Below are 20,506 nucleotides of genomic sequence, written 5' to 3'. Positions count from 1 at the left end.
ACGGATGGTACCGTGTAAAAAGTGAAGATCACGAGCACTCCACTAGTAGCATCAAATCCTTGTGCTCATTTATTGAAGTAAAACATCACATACTTCATAGAGCCAACGTTTTGGGCCATGCAGGGTCCCTTGATCAGGGCGGCATAGTGACTAACAATAATTTTATCTTTTTTATCCCTTTTTGGTCTGTTAAATATACTATTGAAGGTGCCTATTGTTATATCTGTTCAATAAGGGAAAAATGCCTGTTGAACTTGATGGACTTTTTTTTCAACCTGACTCAGTGGCGTCACAATCACCGCTCCCTGCAGGGAGATGATTGGGAAGTGAGCAATCGACGGTATGTGTTCACTCACTTCCCGATCAATAGAGCCGACATGTGATAGTTTCTTAGTCACACGTCGGCTCTAACTATGAGGCATGAGAGAGGGAGTAATATAGAGATTGCACTGTTAGATGGGATAGCAAGAGGAAGAGCATGGGTCACTTTAAGAGCCAGGCTTCTATATTTTACAGGAGAAAAGGTCAGCAAAGCCCCCCCCTATGTATTTCCCTTGACATGGGTTTTCTTAAAAGCAGATATCCATTATAGGTAACAGCTCTGCTTCTCCTTACCTGTATCTTACAACACAACATTTAGTTTCTTAAAGCCCGATTTCATCATCTATTTTTATTTCTCAGATAGCTCCCCCCTCCCCTTTATTTAAAAGAAATAAAAATTCAAGCATTGAATACCTTTTGCAACCCTCAAGCACTGCCTCACGCAGAGACGCCCCCAAGGGCGTTGAGGACCTACTCCCTGGGGGGGGGGCGTCATCAGGCTGCCCTGAACTCGAGGAACAAAACTGCATAGAGTGGTGCCAAATCATTATGGTGCCTTTCCCTGCATCATACAGTACCCGCTCACCACTGAAGGAGGAAGAGGACCTATGATGTCATGTGATTAGTCTCAGTACTGCAAGAACATCTTTTTTTTTCTAAATAAGGGGCCAGGGGTGTGTAGCAGGATGGGGAAGGAAATTAAAGGGTTATTAAACCCTCAGCGGTTTTTGCATATACCTACTGCTGGCAAGCAGTAGGTATATGCAAAACGATAAAAAAAGAAAAACTTTTTCAAAGGGTTAATACTTACCTGTGTCTCCGCCGCGAGCTCCCATCTGAACATCTGAAAATGTCCTGGGCGGCCGCAAAGGATCTTGGGGCGGTCGCATGCGCAGTTCAGATGTTCGGCCGGGAGACGAGGAGAGACACAAGGTAAGTATATGGAGTAGTGTGCACCCGCACAGAATCCGTGGGACATCAGAGAAGAGGAGGTCAGAGGAGTCAGCGCTGGATTGGAGACCCGCTCCAGTGCTGGAGGGACAGGTAAAAACTACAGGAAAGAAGAAGATCGGATTAAGAGGCATCATTTAAGGTAAATCCTTACATTAGCACTGTGGGGGGGGGGGGGGGGGCTTTTACCCTTAATGTCACTTTTAAGGATGCTAGAGTTGGACTTTAAAAGAAAGGTTTCTGAAAAGAAATCTGTACATAGCAATCAATCAGATGGCAACTGTCATAGCTTTCTAGTACGGGTTTGTATAAGAAAGCAAACATTTGATTGGTTGACTTGAATCGGCATCTTTATTGTTCCTTATGTCCTCCTTTATAAAAAATCTACGGTATTCTCCCAATACACTGCAAATTGCAACTCTCTAACTGTTCCCAAGACCTGATCATGTGATTTACCATAAACAGAGATCTTTAAAGTGACTGTAATGCCTTACTGCCCTGCTGGGTCTGCAAACGGGCTTGTTCGAAGAACATATGTACAGAACAAGCCAATGAACCATTTGTATACATGGCACAAAGCTGTGCTTATGCTGCCTCCCTCATCAAACTCTTACCTCCAAGAGGGAGATCAGCGCTCACTCCATGAGACTCCGCTGTCTACCGCCGACAAAGACTCTCAAATCTGCACATTGCACTTCTGACTTGTAATAACAATTCTTTCTAGCAAAATGTACCTACTGTTGGGAGCAACTGGGGAGGCCATTGTGCTCCTAATGAAGAGATCATGTTCTTGCTGGCATTTTAACATCTTCGTCACTACGACGGGAGAATTCTGTTATTTTGTTTTCTTTTAAAGCGCAGTTAGGGCAGAGAATAAATATAGAATCAATGTCTGTACTTGTAGATATTGGCTGTGTTGAGCAAAACTCTTGTTATTAAGTATGGCTGGCAGTTTCTCCTTAAGAGACTTATGATTTAGTGTGCGTGTCACTTTCAATAGCCCCATTCCACTGGAGGACGGTCTCATGAGCTCAGATTTGAGAAGCAGTGATGGATCCGTGATGGTGATGCAATTACGGGACTTGCCAGGCGCGTACCTGACCTGTTAGATAAATGGAAGCACCGTGCACACTCGCACAACCCCCACCTCCGCGCTGAGCCAAGGTTGCATTCATTCCATAGAAGCGTCCAGCCATCAGTCTCGTTTGGGGATCCAATTTCGTTTTCATATCGGGGGCTTTCAAGATGGTGCAAGCTGCCTTAATTTTACTATAAGTGGAACTGCACTTTAAACCCTAGATTGTTTAAAAAAAAAAAAAAGTTTCTTGTGTTTATACAATTTCAGATATAAACTTTAACAATCTTATTCTTTGTCCAAAAAGAGCCGCACTCAATGCCTCCTCTGAATAAATGCAACTTTATTTCAATCCATGGAACAGCATACACCTGCCAAAGCTCCCCAGAACGAAAGAAACTATTTCCTTACATGTTTCACCCACAGTCCATAATCATAGGATCTTGTTCTTTGGTCATGCAGGGCTAATCAACAGGTTCACTTTAAATGTTCTTCTCCCTGCCACTCACTTTGGCTTCTGAGAGCAGGAGTGTAGGCTAGGAATATCTGGCGTCGTACAAGCATTACTGTATCTTCTCTGCCATTACAGGTCTATAACTACTCGCCTGTCCCCAATATGGCCTATGAAGCCTCCAAGCTTCTTGTCAGTTTTCTGAGCCTCACACAGCTCACTTTCTACCAACAGCTCCGGGGTTGCATGCAGTGTGCCTACTGATAGTGCCTATGTCTGTGACCAGGGGTCATGCTGTCCTCTACATCTCTTATGTCCTCAGAGTCCTCTTTGACTCCATTCTAAGCCACTTAAGTTCTTGACTAGTGAGCTTATCCATGAGGAGTTGCAGTTTTCTGCTGTTAACCCCTTCATGACTGAGCTTGTTTTTAGTTTCTGTTCGTAAATGACTGACACACTTTTGACATTTTTGCTGTGTGATACTTCCACGTCAGTAATATACTTTCTTACAAAGTGCACCCACACATATTATATATTGTTTTTTTGAGGACAGATAGGGCTACATATTTATATCACATATGTGTGTCTAACGCCTCACTTAGGACAAATAAAATATTTTAAAAAAAGGAAAAAACGTTTAAAAAAAACAGTTTTGATTTGTAGTATTTTTTACAAAACCAGCACAGCTAAAAAAAAATTAATAAATACATTCATTTATTTGTCCTTCTTTTTTTATTTTTTTACACTTTTTGTTTTTTCTTTACACTTTTTTTTCTTTACACTTTGTTTTTTCTTTACACTTTTCACTTTTTTTTTTTACACTTTTCACTATTTTTTTAAAAACTTTTACAAATTTTATTTAATTATATCAAGCAGTCATTGTGAATTCATCTGCTTGATAAATTAATAAATTTTTGGTTATTATCCGGCTGCTTCAAACTTCAGAACAACCAATAATAAGTTAGTGACACTGATCCTGCAGCAGTTCAGGATTCAGCTGTCACTTAGGCCCCATTCACACTGCGCGATTCGCAAATCGCGCGTTTGTCGCGCGATTTGCATTTTGTGCGATATCGCGTGATATCGTGCAAATGCTTGCATTGAGGAAGCTAGAATCGCGGCAAAATCCGCTCCAAAAAGGGTCCTGCTGTAGCGACGCACGACCCGTGACAGCAGGACCCTTTGCCCCATTGCCAAGCATTGGAGAGCGATATCGCACGGTAAATAGCCGCAATATCGCAGGAATTACCGCGCGATAAATCGCTCAGTGTGAAACGGGGCCTAAAGGTTTTCTGATCGTTCCAACAATGATCAGAAAACTGAAACATTCTTCTTTCAGGAATAGATACATTATGTATCCCTGAAAGTGAAAAAAAAAAGCCAGTATTCGATCCAAGAGAGATATCTCTAGATCTATACGAGCTGTCAGAATGCCAGCTTTTGCCGGCATGTTTGCCCGCTCTGCTTTGACTCTCAGACACCCGATTATTAAGGTATCGGGTGTCTGAAAAAGGTTAACCCTTTCATTAATGGATGCCTCTATACTGAGGCATCCATTAATGAATGGTAAGTGCTGATTCTCAGCGGTTACCAGCCCTCTAATGCAGCAAATAACTCGTCACGTGTACGTGACGAGTCATTTGGTCCCTTTGTGGCGGGACGTACAGTGTACTTCTCCCGTCACAAAGGGGTTAATCCAAAATGAGAAGACTGCTTCGGCTCTTATTGGTGCAGTGAATGCCATTATAAAACTAGAGGATAAACCTGTTACTTCTACCAGTTCTATTTCCTGTATTGGATTGTTTAAAACTCCTAAGCCTTCAAAGATTTTCCTTCTCCTTTTCCAACCTTTACTCTTTGGAGATTGGAGGCACCTTGATAAGTTGTTCGCCCTCTTCAAGTACTTGTTAGCATTGTATCCATTTTGTGATTTTGTTTTTGTTTTCTCCAAAATGGTCAAATTCCACTATTGATCTGGCCGTGTCTTGCCTTAGACCAGACTGTTTCCGAACCCAAAATGTATCCCTATGCTATTTCTGGCCTCTGTTCCCAAAAGCGCAGTCTGTTCCAGACCAGAAAAATACCGCTTGTCCTATTTTGTCTGGTCTGGAATGCACTGGAACGCATCAACACGCACGGAACGTACTGGAACGCACCTGTAAGACCATTCTAAGCTAAAAATAATTTGAAAAAATTTTCCGAAAGTGGCAAAATCGCTGTAAAAACGCAATGCACTATGTTCTAGATCTGGTACGGAAAATGGTGTGAACCCAGCTTTAACAAGACACTTGCATACCGGTGAAGAATACATCTGTCTTTAAAGAGGAAATTTCCCATATCTTTAAATAACAACTAAGACACCTTTAGAAATGTTTAGTAATGGCAATCTTCAAACACATACTTCTAGATAATTGCCGGCTTTGTATTCTTTGCATTCCTTATTTCTTTTTTCTTCCCCAGTCTTCTCACAGTGGCCATGTATACTAAGGGCAGATGACTAGCTCTCCTATTACTTCCTGAAAATTGGTACATCTGACTAGACGTGACCATGCACATCATCTCAGGGGAGGAAAATGCCTTTCACTGAGATGAGATTTCCCAGCAATGCTCTGCTGATGACAAGGCAAAATCCCAGTGTGCATTGCTTTGGCAAACTGAAAACTTTTTGCCCTTTTCAAAGCAGGAAGTGGATGCTCTGCAAGTGTAAGTATTTCATAATCACAGCAGTGTGAAAGCCTGTAGCAGAGCTCTGTTCTCACTGGCGGGTTCTGCTGTATACCTGATCCTGGCTGTGATTTTACTCTGCCAAACCATGTCTGACTTTAAGAGATCTAGCCACTGCTGCAGTGGATCCCTTACTGATTGAATGTGTGTAGCAGATGGCTGCAGCATCATTAAAGAAGAACTCTGTGCAGAATGAAACGTAACCCTTGCAGTGGGGCTAGCCCACACTGCAAGGGTTAAGTGTTTTTTTTTGGTCTAGGGTCTAAAATTACAAAGATCTACTCTACTTAACCTCGGTCCGGCCTGGCTTCTAGACCAGTTCCTGCAGACTCTGTCCCGCTCTACTTCCGTCATGGAATATTCCTCAGCTTCCTCAAGTCTAATACACTTAATGTTTACATTCGAGTCCAGAAATTCTGGATGAAATCCACTAGATCTATCATTGCCTCTCTCCATCAGGGAGACTTCCTGGCTTCTGTGGACATCAAAGAAGCTTACTTGCATGTGCACATCTTTTTCAGCACACCAGAGATTTCTATGCTTTGTGGGACCTCTATGCTGCCATTTTTGGTCTCTGCTCTGCCCCTCGGCTGTTCATCAAGGTCACATCCCCGTTGTGCGATACCTAAGCTGTCCATACACTGTGCAAATTTAAGCCAGCTTGTGATGAACCGGGTAAGCTTTGTTCAGTGAGAGGCCCTTTTGGCAACCCTTCCTCCGGCATCCTTCAATAATAAAATCAAAGAAGCTGGTCAGAAAATTTTCGGGTTGGCCTCTGTCACTGTTCTGGCATTCTGACAGCAGCACACCCGCTGTCAGCATTTTTCTACTTGTCCACACATAAGACATTTGGGAGGATCCTAAATCTTCAGAAATCATCACTGACTCATTGCTTGGAGTATCTGGATCTGGTCCTGGACATGTCCTAGGCCAGAGTCTTCCATGTCCAGGAGAACCATCAGATTCTCTGGTCCTTGTTTAAACCCTATAGTCCAGAGAGGGAGGGCATTCCAATGCTCCTTATAGGTCCGGACTAGACCAGGCAAATGTGATACACCAACCTGGTGAGACTTCTGGCAGATGTTCCATGGGTACTGCCAGGTTGTCAGGATCTTCTCTCCCAAGGGCTGATTTGCCATTCTGCTCGTCAGTTGCTGGCTCTAACAGCATGGTTGATAAAGCCAGGTTCTATGGGATAGGGGCATTTTGGAGTCTAATTGCTATGATGTTTAAGGCCAGAAAGTCTACTTCCAGCAAGATCTCTCACTGGACGTGGAAGGCATTCTTCACTGGTGTGAATCTTGGGGCTTCCACCCCAGGAGCTACGGGATGAATCCTTCCTTGCAGCTGGATTTGGGCCAGCATTTGGTTCATAGCACTATCAAAGTTCAGGTGTTCGGCCTTTCAGTTCGGTTTTAGAGACTTTATTTTTTGATTTGTAGCACCCCCTGTCTATGATCCAATGACTATGATCCAATGACTCAGGGATTTTTGAATCTGGTTCTCTGTGCTTCAGAAACCATAATTTGAACCTATTAAAGGTATTCCTCTTTCTATTCTCAGCCACAAAGTGGTTTTCATTGTAGCCACCACCTCTGTGAAGCAAATGTCTGAACTGGCGACCTTATCCTGCAAAAAAGCCTGTTTGGCCTTTTTGGAACAAGGTGTTGTTGAGGCACAGGACTTCCTTCTTGTCTAAAGAAGTTTCTACCTTTTGCCTCAACCAAGCCATTGTTTTCCCATCCCTCTGTCTGACCCCAGTTCGTCAAAAGGAAATTTATTTCAATTGCCTGATTCGGACCACCACTCTGTTTATGATCATACTCTTGGTACGGCTTTGCTTCCAACTGAGGCATGCTTTTAGTTGGCGGTGCTATCCTGTGCTGGCCTCCAGTGGGTTTATTTTTTTTGCCCCATCCTCCTGTAGATTGCAGTATAACCCAAAGATTAAAGACTTCCTGCCGCCATAAATGGACTCCAAGAAAAGGTTTTACTATAAGTACACAAATGCTACCGTGTGTAGCTGATCTCTCATCACTCACTCTATCTCCCGATCTCGAGACTCACCGGCGGGTGGTAGTTAAAGGCTCTGGGCCTAAAGAGGTGAAAGCATTTTTCAACCCAAAAACCAATGTTTCATCTATTGCCGCTTACCAATTCTTACATGTGGTTGCTGCTTTCGTTAAATAATTTAATTCAAGCTTTTTTCCTTTTATTTTTAACTAATGATCCTGCAAGTAACACACTTCAGTGGAATGCCTAGGATGACAACACTCACTCACCCCTCTGTATCAGGACTAGGATAGGACTAAAAGAATCCATCCATCTCCTATTCTCTACAAGACCACGTTCACACCAGGGCGGTTTCGTTGCACGGATTTTCCCACGCTGAAACGCATGCAAATAAAATCCCATACATTCCTATCACACTTACAAATACGCCTGTCGCTCAGGAAATAGTCCTTGAGCTTCTTTTGTCGCGCTGATCAGCTCGTTTTGCTCCATATACTTCAATGGAAACATGCTGATCAGTGGGTTTTTGAGTGATTCCGAGCGTTTTTTTATGCGCGTTATGAGCGTTGTTTCAGCAGCTGAGCCTGCCTCTCATTGGACAACTGAAAACAAGCTTCAAGAACACGCTGATATATAAAAAGAAAACGCCATGTAATAAATTCTGAAACACGCATAAGAAACGAGTTTTAAAAAATGCAAAAACGGCGCTGAAACACTGTCGCCCTGGTGTAAATGGGTGCTTAGAGTGGGACTGGTTCTGTAGTCCTAAGAGAGCGCTTACAACAATAACAGTAAAACAAAACCAGTACAGTTGGGGCAGAGAGCGCAGGAAGTTATCAGCTCACTAGATTTCTATCAGGATCAGAAGGTGTGTGTTTAACTTCTCAACCAGCTATGCTTTTAATGGTATATTTAATAGACCAAAATGGACCAAATAAAAGAAGTTAATTATTAAGGTTTCCATATCCTTTAAGAAGGTGCTGATGCTATCATTTGACTTGTGCAGCAAGTTTGTCTCTGTCTTTTTTTCTTTTGAGTTTGTTGAGGCATTCCTGCCAAGAGCTTTTGCATTAAATACATATATATTTTCCTCTTGTATTTTGCAGGATTCCCTGTGGATCCGCGGAAAGTACTCATCGTAGCAGGCCATCACAACTGGATTGTTGCTGCCTACGCTCATTTTGTGGTTTGCTACAGGTATGAATTATTCATCAGTCTGGAACTTCTTCGTGTATTTAATATTTTTCTTGAGGTCCTGATTGTTTTTCCCAGAATGCTTTTTGCTCTGGGCCACACAAACGATTTCTCTTCTGAAATTAGCTCCTAGGTTGTGATCACCATGAACATAAAACAAGATCAGGATCATCTGTTCACCAACTTTTATATTAGGTTGTAAAGAAGGCAGTACTCTAAAAGCTATCTGTAGGTAGAGGTATGCGTGCTTTTTCAGTTAATAATGACATTGCCTACAGATGGGGGAACTAAGATGTAGAGAGATACTTTACTTTACAGGAGGATCTGAAAATTTGCCCTATATTATAATAAATAAAACCTGTCACCAGAGAAACATGGAGCCTGCCATTTGCGACCTGGAAAAGCTTGTTCCGTCTTTTCTCTGGGCACAAAAACTTTCCAGCGTTCAATCCATTATATTCAATTTCCAAAAAAGCCACCCCCACCATTGTTCTGACTTTCTTCTGTATTAGGCAAATAATACCTGATAGATAGATATACACCGATCAGCCATAACACGTTGAGGCACGGACTCCACTAGACCTCTGAAGGTATTCTGTGGTATGTGGCACCAAGCCGTCAGTAGCAGATCCTTTACGTCCTGTAAGTTGTGAGGTAGATCGGACTTGGTTTTCAAGTACATCCCACAGATGCTCGATTCCATTGAGATCTGGAGAGCTTGGAGGTCAACACCTCAAACTCGGTGTTGTGCTCCTCAAACCATTCTTGAACCATTTTGCGGGGGCATTATCCTGCTGAAAGAGGCCACTGCCATCAAGGAATACCGTTTCCATGAAGAAGTGTACTTGGTCAGCAACAATGTTTAGGTAGGTGGTACATGTCAAAGTGCCACATAGATGGCAAACGCGTGGTTTCCCAGCAGAACATTGCCCAAAGCATCATACTTCCTCCCCGACTTTCTTCTTCCCATAGTGTATCCTGGTGCCATCTGCTCCCCTAGGAAAGCAACACAAACGCACCCGGCTGCCCACATGATGTAAAAGAAAACGTGATTTATCAGACCAGACCACCTTCTTCCATTGCTCCGTGGTCCAGTTCAAATGCTCATAGGCCCTCTTGACAATGGACACTGGTCAGCACGGGCAACTTGACTGGTCTGTGGCTATGCAGCCACATACCCAACCAACTGCAATGCACTGTGTGTTCAGACCCCTTTGTATCGGAACCAGCATTAATTTTTCAGCAAACTGACCTTCAGTAGCTCTTCTATTGGATCAAACTTTGCTCCCCATGTGCATCAGTGAGCCTTGGCTACCCAATCCCGTTGCTGGTTTACTGGTTTTCCTTCCTTGGACCCCTTTTAGTAGGTCCTAACCACTGCAGACCAGGAACATCCCAGAAGAGCTGCAGTTTTGGAGTTGCTCTGACCCATCTAGCCATCACAATTAGTTTTTTGTCAAAGTCCCTTAAATCCTTATGTTTGGTCATTTTCTTCTGCTTGCAACACATCAACTTCAGGGATGCAATTTTCACTTGCTGCTTAATATATCCCACCCACTTCAGGTGCCACTCTAAGGAGATAATCAGTTATTCACTTAACCTCTACGTGGTCATAATGTTATGGCTAATTGGTGTATATCTCAGCCTTTCAACATGTTTTTTTTGCATTGTAAACAACAAGAATTACAATTTCCATCTTCATACAAGAGCAGAGGGATGACTTCATGTGCTGCTGCTCCTTCATTGTCCAGTCCGCAGACATTTTGGTGTGTTTTGACTCCGTATTCTTGACCAAGCTGTGAAACTGATGCAGTGGAGGTCAAAGACCTGGCTGGGCTTTACTATTAAATAACATTTTTACACTATGGAGGCGCTCTCTTTTGTTCCTTTTCTCATAGACTGGTGGTCCATCTAATATGTGGGAGCTGCCTCCATCGTGTTTGCTGTATTTTTACTGCTGGGCTCTTTTTGGATTTGAAGGCGCCGGTACTGTTTAGCAAACCTGGCTGAGCTGTCCATTTGGGATGTCTAGATCTCAAGACTGGCCAAAATGAATTACAAATTAGGTGAAACAAATTAAAAAGTTAGTAAAATGCTTTGCACCTCTGAATGTAAGCTGTTGATAGCTATTTGCCTGGATTTTAGCTTTTACAATGTTAGTGACCCTGTCGCCACTTGCACACAATGGGAAGAACAGACAATGAACTTTCTGGGCACCCATGTGTTGTAACGCCTTCGCATTACTTGTTCTTGGCCGCTGAAGGTGTTTTACGTGTCCGCATGTGTAGAAAACCTGCTCCTTTCCCTGTTTGTCCCACCGGCTTGTACATCACTACAGGACCACCACAGCATGTGATGGGGGAGCAGATATTTTACCCACCCGAAACGGGCTGCTTGAAAGGAAACTATATTGCTTCTTCTTTTACAAGGTTCCCATTGTGTACAGGTGGCCCTGTGGTGATGGTTAATGTAACAATAGCACCTCCCGTGGCTCCCTTGGAACAGGTTTGAGAACAGTCAGAAGAATTAGTAAGCTTTTAAACTTTTGGATACTTTGCTCGGGTTTAGTTTGTTCTGTTTGTGTATTTTACGGTTTTCTGAATGTTTATTTTATATTCTATTACTATTATTATATAAACCAAAACAAGTAATTTGATTGTTTTATAACGTGTTAAGACGACTGGCCGCGGCTTTCCCTCTTTTCTAAGCGTGATAGAGTGAACAAGGCGAGGGGTGTATTGAAATTTGTCAAGAATCTTGCTCTAATGCTTTTCAAATTGATTGCCTGGCTGTCCTCACCCGCAGTTTCAAATTGTTTCAGTCACAGTCAGGCACACTTGTGGTGACTCAAAGAAAAATAGAAAGCTTGGCACCTGACAGAACTTTTATTAATGGCAGGAAAAGCGTAGAGGCTAATGCTGCTTCTCCATCTTTCTCTCCCTCCTCATATTCCGGACAAAGGGGGGGAATTGAGACACGTTTGATTTGTGGATAGAGAGCGACAATGTTGAAGTTGTGAATTATGTTGTACTAAAAAACAAAGAATAAAACACCAGAAACAGAAGAAAACAATATAATCAGCAGCATGTTATTGAGTAGTGAAGTGTTTTTTTGTGTAGTTTAGGGTTTGATTTTAAAGGATTTTTAAATATCTTACTTTAAAGTACACCTGTTAGAATGACGATGACACAGTTCATGCACATAGGAAGACCTGCATGTGTCTTCACTTCATGCACTATTCAGGAGCTCTGGAATATGGGTTGACTTCTGGCCCGAAGCCTCCCTACTTCTCTATTGACTAGTAAAGACACCGCTCATGTAAATGGACCATTAAGGAATTGTGATGATGGAGGACCAGGCCAACGTTACCAAAATCATTTATGATGATACCTGAGTTCAGGGCGCTGTAGGTGTTTGCATATTGTCTTTAAAGAAGATTTCCTTTCCCCAAAACACATTTTTAATACCAGGGATGCACCAATACCAGGGATGCACCAATAACCTGATGTTCTAGAGCAGGACCAAGAAAAACCACCGCCAATAGGAACTCCTCTCTGAAAGAGCAAAGAGCCCATGCCTGTGACATCCAGCAATTCACCAAAATAACAGGTAAAACACACTACCAGATGCTCAAAATGAGGGAGAGAAAAAGCCCTACAAACAGGGACAGATGTTCCATGATGAGAAAAGGGTTGCCTGGTATAGCAACTGTTCATGTAGCAAGACAGAAAAGTTGTGAGAGCCCCCCCAACATATGCTAAAAGTCAAAGAACACCCACAAGGCTGGAGAGAACCCCAGGGGAACCACCCCTGAAGTTATCTAGAGTGCTAGATACTGGTACTCGGAACCATATAGGGGGCATTGGATGCTTCTGGTATTTAACATCTCGTAGAAAATTCTAGATGCTTCGAGTTGCACGGTACTGGGAAAAGTTTGCACAGAACTGGTACATTTAACTGTTCACTGTTAATGCTAATGAGCCTTCCATATTTCCTTTGTGCCTTCTCACAGGATAAAGGAATCCTCTGGCTGGCAACAAGTCTTCTCAAGCCCCTATTTGGACTTGACCATTGAAAGGGTGGCCCTCAACGCCAAGGTAGTCGGAGGCCCTCATGGCGATAAAGACAAGATGGTGGCAGTCGCTTCAGAAAGCAGCATTATCCTTTGGAGCATACAGGACGGAAGCAGTGGCAGTGAAATAGGTGAAACTCTCTGTCCAGCAGTACTGTAGAAATCGTCTGTGCTTTTTCCATAAAGTAATTCTCATTTTGCCTGGTTAGAGTTTAGATCACTATTATAGAGACAGTTTCACCTTGCCCTGAATGGGACAGTTGAAGCACACCTCACACCCGTTAAAGGGAAATCTGAAATCTGTGCCCACAAAAAGGCAGACAAATGACTAGTACAGCATGGCCTATGATATCTATGCAGCTGATCTGTTCCACATTACTGATTTTCGATGCCTTGTTCTGCACTGTGTGGATGCGGCCATCTTGGCAGGGGCAATGTCAGAGCCACCAGCAAGAACAGTAAGCAGCACAATATTGACATCACTAAATCCCACTGTAAATCTCCTGAGACTACCTGAGGCAGCAGTGCCTTAGATCTCACATTGTGCGCTATGTACTTGTCAAAATGCCCTGTATCGGGCCCGATTCCGATGCTAGCATCGGTATCGGGACATCCCTAATTGCTGATATACAGCTATGACACAGGAGTATGTAGGCACATTGAGATGTGGAAGTGCACTGACCAGGAAGTTCACTGCTATTGTTTGAGAGGAATTCAAGACAAAAGATTAAAACATTTTCAGGGTACTGCTTGGGAACAAATTAGAATTTCAAAATGTTCCATATAACATAGCAACTCTTCACTTTTTGAGATCAGCTTCATCTTAAACTCTCCTTACCAGCACTCCCTTGCCACTCCTATCCCCCTCGCATCCAGTAAGGTGCTTTTGGGCATAAGGGAACATGTGACCTCCCATGTGACAGTGCTGGGGTCTAGCTGCCAATTGCTGTCTGCTGATTGAGTGGCAGTGGATGAGCATTGTAAGCCTGCAACAGGAAGTTCTGTTACTGGCAAGAACTCTGCAATGAAATCACAAACTCCTCCTTTCTTTATTTTACTTTCTTTCTTTTTTGGTTTTAAGGATACAGGATTCAGTAAGCCTGATACAATTGGGTTATATTGTCACCTTCAGGAGGAAGGTGTCAGTATAACCCAATTGTATCAGATTAACTAAATCCTGTGTCCCTAAAGGAGAACTATGAGGTGAGTGATTTACACTCATCCACATAGTTAGAGCCGACGTGTGACAATGAAACTCTCACATGTCAACTCTATAGATCTGGAAGTGAGCGAACACATACCACCGCTCGCTCACTTCCCGATCATCTGCCTGCAGAGAACGGTGACTGTCAGTCACCGCTCCCCGCAGGGATTCCCCCCTCCCCGATCCTCCAGCGCTAAGTGGAGGTACGGACGGAGGAGGGGGCGGGCACAGCTGGCTCTAGATAGGCAGAGCCCGCTGTCCATCAGCCAGCTGGGTGGATCTCGATAATATTGTCGGCATACGTCTTGGCTGCGGTGCTTTCAGTATATAGCGGGCAATAGCTCACTATATACTTAGCTTTGGATCACGGGAGGAAGTTAGTAAATGTCCTCCCATGACCCCAAGTAGAACTATGGGATAAAAAGGTTACCCCATAGTTCTCTTTTAAAGGAGAATTATGAGGTGAGTGATTTTCACTCAGCCTCATAATCTGAGCCGACCTGTGACAATGAGACTGTCACAGGTCGGATCAGTAGATCGGGAAGTGAGGGAACACATACCGTCGCTCGCTCACTTCTCGATCCTGTGCCGGCAGAGAGCCGTGACCGGAGAGACTGGATCTATGGGGAAAAGCCCTAACCCCATAGTTCTCTTTTAATGAACTCCAAGAGATGGATTTTACAGTAAAATTCAAATACAAAAATCCAATTTTTTCTTAAAACTGTATAAAGTAAGACACGATGGCAAACATACAGAAAATGTGCTTGCATTTAAATGACATGCCTAACATACATTAAATGCACATATAATATATACGTAATAAATGGTCTGGCGTCGGGGGTCTATTTAGGAGTTTGCTTTACCGAACATTTGCTAGAAGTTGCTGTTTTTCCTTCATAGGGATGAGCTGTAAGGCCTACCATAACAAATGAGATCTGTGGAAATAAAGCAGGCAGCTGAACAACGTGGCTGGCACACAGCAATACCGAAAGTCCTTTCAATATCCAGCCGTGCATAAGGAAGAAATTGATAATCTGGTTTAATATCAGGTCCATTTTTCAGGGCTGTAGAGGGGAATAAAGTTTGGAGCAGCTGGCAGTACAATCAGAACCTGGAGGCACCGGGGCGAGATGCCGGCAAATTGCTAACATCCACCCCAATTATATTTCCATTTTATTTCATAATGAAGTGCCTCTCCACTCGGTTTTGTGATTGCGGTGGCCGGGGAACGACACTTTTGGATTGCATAGAGGGGACTGCAGAGGTGCTGTTTGTTCAGACTCGGCAAAAGAAACAATTTGTTGTTGCAGCTCGCCAAGACCACCGAAAGAAAATTACAAAGGCTGGCATGTCTGTGATAAAGCTGTCCCCTAGGCAGCCGGGCTTTCAGTATTACTTACCGGAGACACCACAAGCAGATTGCTGCCATAAGCAGTATTTTACGCAGAGGGCCCCTTAAGACAAGGACATGTCATTATTTGTACCATCTTCGTCCCTGCGGAGAGCAGTCGTCATGGCTGAGTCTAAGCAGGAGCGACACTTTAAATTCCTTCAGACCATTCAAGCTGCCTCTCTTGATTTTCCTGAACCCCCAGCTCCTCTGGAGTAATCAGTTACACTTGTTTCTCTGTTTTTATTATTATTGCCTGCATCTCAGCGGCACACATCTTTTAATGCATAACAAAAGATTTTGGGGGGGCTTAAAAGACATTGTTTTAATTGGTTTGTTTCTGGGGTCATGTAACGGCTATGAATGCAGATTTTAAAGACCTAAAAAGAAATCTTATAACCTTTTAGATCTCTAAATATAAGATAATTGCATCTGTTTTACTAAACTTGGGAGTTAAATCTTAAAAATACATTCATTACCTTTAGTATTAACAAAAATGTATCTTCTTTGTGTATCACTCGGTTGTAGATCCTCAAATCATCTCTGAATTGGTGCTGACACTGTCCTTCCTTCTGGGGGGGGGGGGGGGGCTACTTCTGTTCCCTCTGGTCCCTGTGTGTGTTGTAAAGTAGCCACCGCTCCAAGCTCACTCCTGTGATGGACTACAACCTCATGTTTAGTTTAACAATTTGTATTGAAGTTATAGTCTACCACAGGAGCAAGCTTGGAGCGGTGGCTACCTTACAACACACACTCCAAGCTCACTCCTGGGATGGACTACAATCTCAATACAAATTGGTAAACTAAACGTGAGATTGTTTTGTCTCAGTTTTATCCAGAATCTAAGCTGAGTTCACCAGGCAAATCTTCTGCCTCTTAATCAGAAAAGCGATCCTTTCATTTCTCCAGTCTTCTCACACAGACTTCTGCGCCAACTACCGGTGCTTTGTCCCCAAATGAACTCTGAGAAATGGATTTTACGCAAAGTACAAAAGTCCTGTTTTTGCCTTTTAAGATACACTTTTACTGATAGGTGATTTCTCTGAGATAGATAAGTGACTTCTAAACAATCTTTGTCTGTTGATGTTTTAGGCGTGTTTAGTCTTGGTGTACCAGTGGATGCACTGTTCTTCATCGGTAACCAGCTGGTAGCTACAAGCCACACAGGGAAGGTTGGAGTGTGGAATGCAGTCACTCAGCACTGGCAGGTAAGTCCTGAGTACATCTGTATATCTATATCTGTTTTTTATTCTACAGGGCCTCTGCTTTCAGAAAATATATACTTGTTTGACGTTTTTTAAGTAATTTTATATATCCACATTGTAGCATGTAGTTTGATTGTAGTATGTGTGTGCAAAAGTTACAAAATTGCTCCGGTACTACTGTACGGTGGTTAATAATTGTAATCGAAATGAATACAAAACATTCTTCATAGACTTCAGTAGAACAGTGCCCTCTGGTGGCCAAAGTGACAGTGGACCTTCCATCAACTATAGGTCTGCATGAATACATTCCTGACATGTCACAACATACAGCAACAGCATCCATGTCAGAATAGCTCTACCTTTAACTTACAAATTCAGCTCTTGGACTCTAGTTCAGTGATTGTGCCTAGTCTGAGAAGATGTCATCAGTTTGCTGTAGGCAGCAGAAAGCATTTGTTCAGTCTTCTCTCCTTTAAAAGAGAACTATAGGGTTAGTGTTTTTCCCCATAGTTCTCTTAAGGGTCACGGGAGGACATATACTAACCTCCTCCCGTGACCCAAAGCTCAGTATATGGTATAAAGCTCGCGGTATACTGAGACCGCCGCAGCCGGGACAGATCCTGACATTACTGTCGAGATCCACCCAGCTGCGGGAGTGACAGCTGGCTCTGCCTAGAGGCCACCCCTCCCCCATCCGTTTCTTCAGTCAGCACTGGAGGAGCGGGGAGTGGGGGGGAATCCCTGCAGGGAGCGGTGACTGACGCTCACCACTCTCTGCAGGGAGATGATCGAGAAGTGAGCGACGGTATGTGTTCGCTTCCTTCCCGATCTATTGAGTTTCATTGAAACACGTCGGCTCAAACTGTGAGGATGAGAGATTGTCCCTCACCTCATAGTTCTCCTTTAAGTGAACAGACTGCAACAGTGTAATTTTGTAGCAAGTCACAAGATGCGAGGCTGCAGCAGGGACTGATCAGTGCCACACATTGTTAAATATGGCCAAGAACCTCACAGATACCAGAGTTTCCACACTTGTGATCCCTGAGCTAGCATCTCAGTCCAGAAAATAGATCCTGACCTGTGATGATGCCTAAACAAAGGTGGTGCTGTACTTCAAGAGAAAGGAGCATTGTCAGGAGAAGTACTGTGAGCGCTAATAAATGGTTGGAAGTGCTACACTTATGCGTTACTTTGCATGCTAGCACTTAATATGAAAATATATCTGATGCACTTTATTCCCACTGGTTATGTGAATTGTTCTTGGAGTGACTGGCTTTAGTGAAAAGTCATTGCATTCAGAATGTGAACAGATATTGGTGTGTCTCCTCAGGTGCAGGACGTTGTCCCCATCACCAGCTATGACACAGCCGGCTCCTTCCTGCTTCTGGGATGTAACAATGGATCCATCTATTATATAGGTAAGTGAAAAGCGGAAATATGGAGCCCTTGTGGTCAGATAAAGGAATGGAAACATCTTTCATTTCTTATTACCTTCTGATTGTACCTCAACCATCTATCATGGGGTCACCTGACTCGGGGGTTGACACTGCAATTTTTTTCTTATTCCAGATATGCAGAAGTTTCCATTGCGCATGAAGGATAATGATCTGCTGGTGACCGAACTGTATCATGATCCCTCCAATGATGCTATCACTGCCCTGAGTGTCTACCTCACACCCAAAACCAGTGAGTGACACCGGGATCCTTCCTGAAAAAATCTACTGTAAAGTTAAATGTCTTTAAGGTACTCTCTGTCCTTAACCCCTTTGTGACCAGTGACGTACATATAACGTCATTGGCAGGGGGCCTGTTTAAACAGGGACTCTGTTTACAATTGTGCAGCTGACCGTCGGCTCTACAATAAAAGATGCCCGTTCACCGATCTCCTCTCCGCTCCATGGGACCGGGAACGACACGGATTGCTTCACTTCCGGTCCCATAGCAGTCATTGCTCGGCTCCTGAAGCCCAGCAATAAGATATTGATGTGCGATCTGCACTTCAATAGCTTATTTAAAGTAGAAAGGTCACACTTGGAGTCTTTGGACCCCCAGTATCACCTTAAAGAGGACTGGTCACCACCAATATGCTATCAGATGGGTGGCCTGTAAGCCCCTCTATGTGATGGCAATTAAAGTAAAGTTAAAGTTATTTTTTTTTATGTATTCTTTATTTAAAGCATTTTATGATACAATAAGTGAAACAGTCAAAAGAAAAAAAAATAGAGTTACAATGAGAAGAAAAAATCATGTCAACAGACATTAATAAGTCTCCATTTAAGGCTATCCTGTCTCAGCCCTCTGCCGTGACAGGGGAGGGGCTGGATTCCCCCTCCCCGCTCCGATCCGCCAGCGCTGACTGGTGGATCGGACTGGGGAGGGGGCGCGTACAGCTGGCTCTGCCTCTAGATAGGCTCAGATTTCCACCCGTTTATAGATAGTATATTAGAGTGTGAGACCAGCTATAGCATGAGAACGAAAAGCTAAAGGAAGAGAGAGAAAAGAAAAGCAAAAAAAACAAAACGCATACTATGCGAAAAAGAGGGAGAAAGAACGAGGTTGGACGTTGTAAAACTGTGGTCCAACCCCAGGGCCCTGTAAAAATATTTTTTTTTAAATGTGTAAAGTCCCCTGCTGGCGTGCGTGTATTCACGTTAACACGTGTCGCGTATGCCTACTTACGAAAATGACGATCGCGCTACACATGCTGGGTATCGCCGTGCACGCCAGAGTGAGAGCAATAATTCTATGGCCAATATTTCCGCGTATCTCTAAATTGATGACCTGTGGGGGATTTTAAAGCGTCGTCTACAGACTTTTTGTGATACTGAATTTTGTTGCCATTTCACGGGCGCACACAATTTTTAACCTGAGTATGTTGAGTATCTTATTTACTTGTCGTAACCTCCTCTTATATTTTACAAAACAAATGGGTATAAGTTATACTAAATATAACTTAAATGCATTTTTCACAAAATTTGGGGGGTTTAATAGGAAGTTGCGCTAATATCATGCAAAGTACAAATTTGCAACTGCCACGATTTTATTCTGCAGAGTGTTGGTTTTCAGAAAATATATAATGTTTGGAGGTTTGAAGTAATTTTCAGGCCTGAATGTGGATTATAACGTGTGCAGAAAATGAAAAAAAGGCCTTGGCAGTGAAAGGGGTTAAAGAACTAAGAAAATGAAAGAAGTGTCAATAGTAACAGTTAAAAAAATTGAAATAAAAAGAATGAGCAAAAACATTATAGCTAAGGGTGGAAAAGGAAGAAGCAGTTCATTGGGGCATATTAGGGTTAGTTAAAGGGTAATAAAAGGTAAAAAAGGAACAAATTGTATTTACTTTGTTATATACTGGTAGGGTTGCTTTAACTGGCATCATATACAGAGTAAAGGTCACCCCTTTAATCTGCACATTAATGAAGGGTACTTTGTTTATATTTTTTGGGAGGAGTAAGACACAGGGGGGTGAGGGGGAGTTCATAACAACTGGAGCAGACAAAATATGGCAACCAATCGGCTTCAGTGAGTTCAGTTAAGCATTGAAAATAAAACAGAGAAGCTGATTGGTTGCCGTGGGCAACTGCTCCAGATTCTGTCTCCTCCAGTTTTTAGGAATTCCTCCCAGTGTGGGTAAGCGTGGAGATGCTGAGGCATGCCATTGGAAGAGTTACATGAGAACTATGAGGCGAGTGATTTTCACTCATCCCCATAGTTTGAGCGGACTTGTGACAATGAAACTGTCACACGTCGGCTCAATAGATCGGAAAGTGAGAGAACACATACCGTCGCTCGCTCGCTTCTCGATCCTGTCCCTGCAGAGAGCCATGGCTGTCACTCACGGCTCCCTGTAGGGATTCCCCCCTCCCCGCTCCAATCCTCCAGCGCTGACTGGAGGAACGGACGGGG

The 20,506-nt window shown here is 43.2% G+C and overlaps 1 protein-coding gene across 1 annotated transcript in view; it reads left to right on the top strand.

Annotated features, from left to right (window-relative positions):
* Positions 1-20,506, top strand: part of KCTD3 (potassium channel tetramerization domain containing 3) — a 55,511-nt gene that overhangs the window by 27,180 nt on the left and 7,825 nt on the right. The window contains exons 8-12 of the mRNA XM_018576180.1: positions 8,642-8,732; positions 12,742-12,932; positions 16,488-16,603; positions 17,931-18,018; positions 18,170-18,286. Coding sequence (XP_018431682.1) covers positions 8,642-8,732; positions 12,742-12,932; positions 16,488-16,603; positions 17,931-18,018; positions 18,170-18,286 — 603 coding nt within the window. The remainder of the gene's footprint in view (positions 1-8,641; positions 8,733-12,741; positions 12,933-16,487; positions 16,604-17,930; positions 18,019-18,169; positions 18,287-20,506) is intronic.

Source organism: Nanorana parkeri, unplaced genomic scaffold (assembly GCF_000935625.1).
Source record: "Nanorana parkeri isolate BGI_ZX_2015 unplaced genomic scaffold, ASM93562v1 scaffold1, whole genome shotgun sequence".
NCBI classification, from domain to species: domain Eukaryota; kingdom Metazoa; phylum Chordata; class Amphibia; order Anura; family Dicroglossidae; genus Nanorana; species Nanorana parkeri.
The sequence above is the reverse complement of the archived record's forward strand: the minus strand, read 5'-3'. Positions and strand labels throughout refer to the sequence as shown.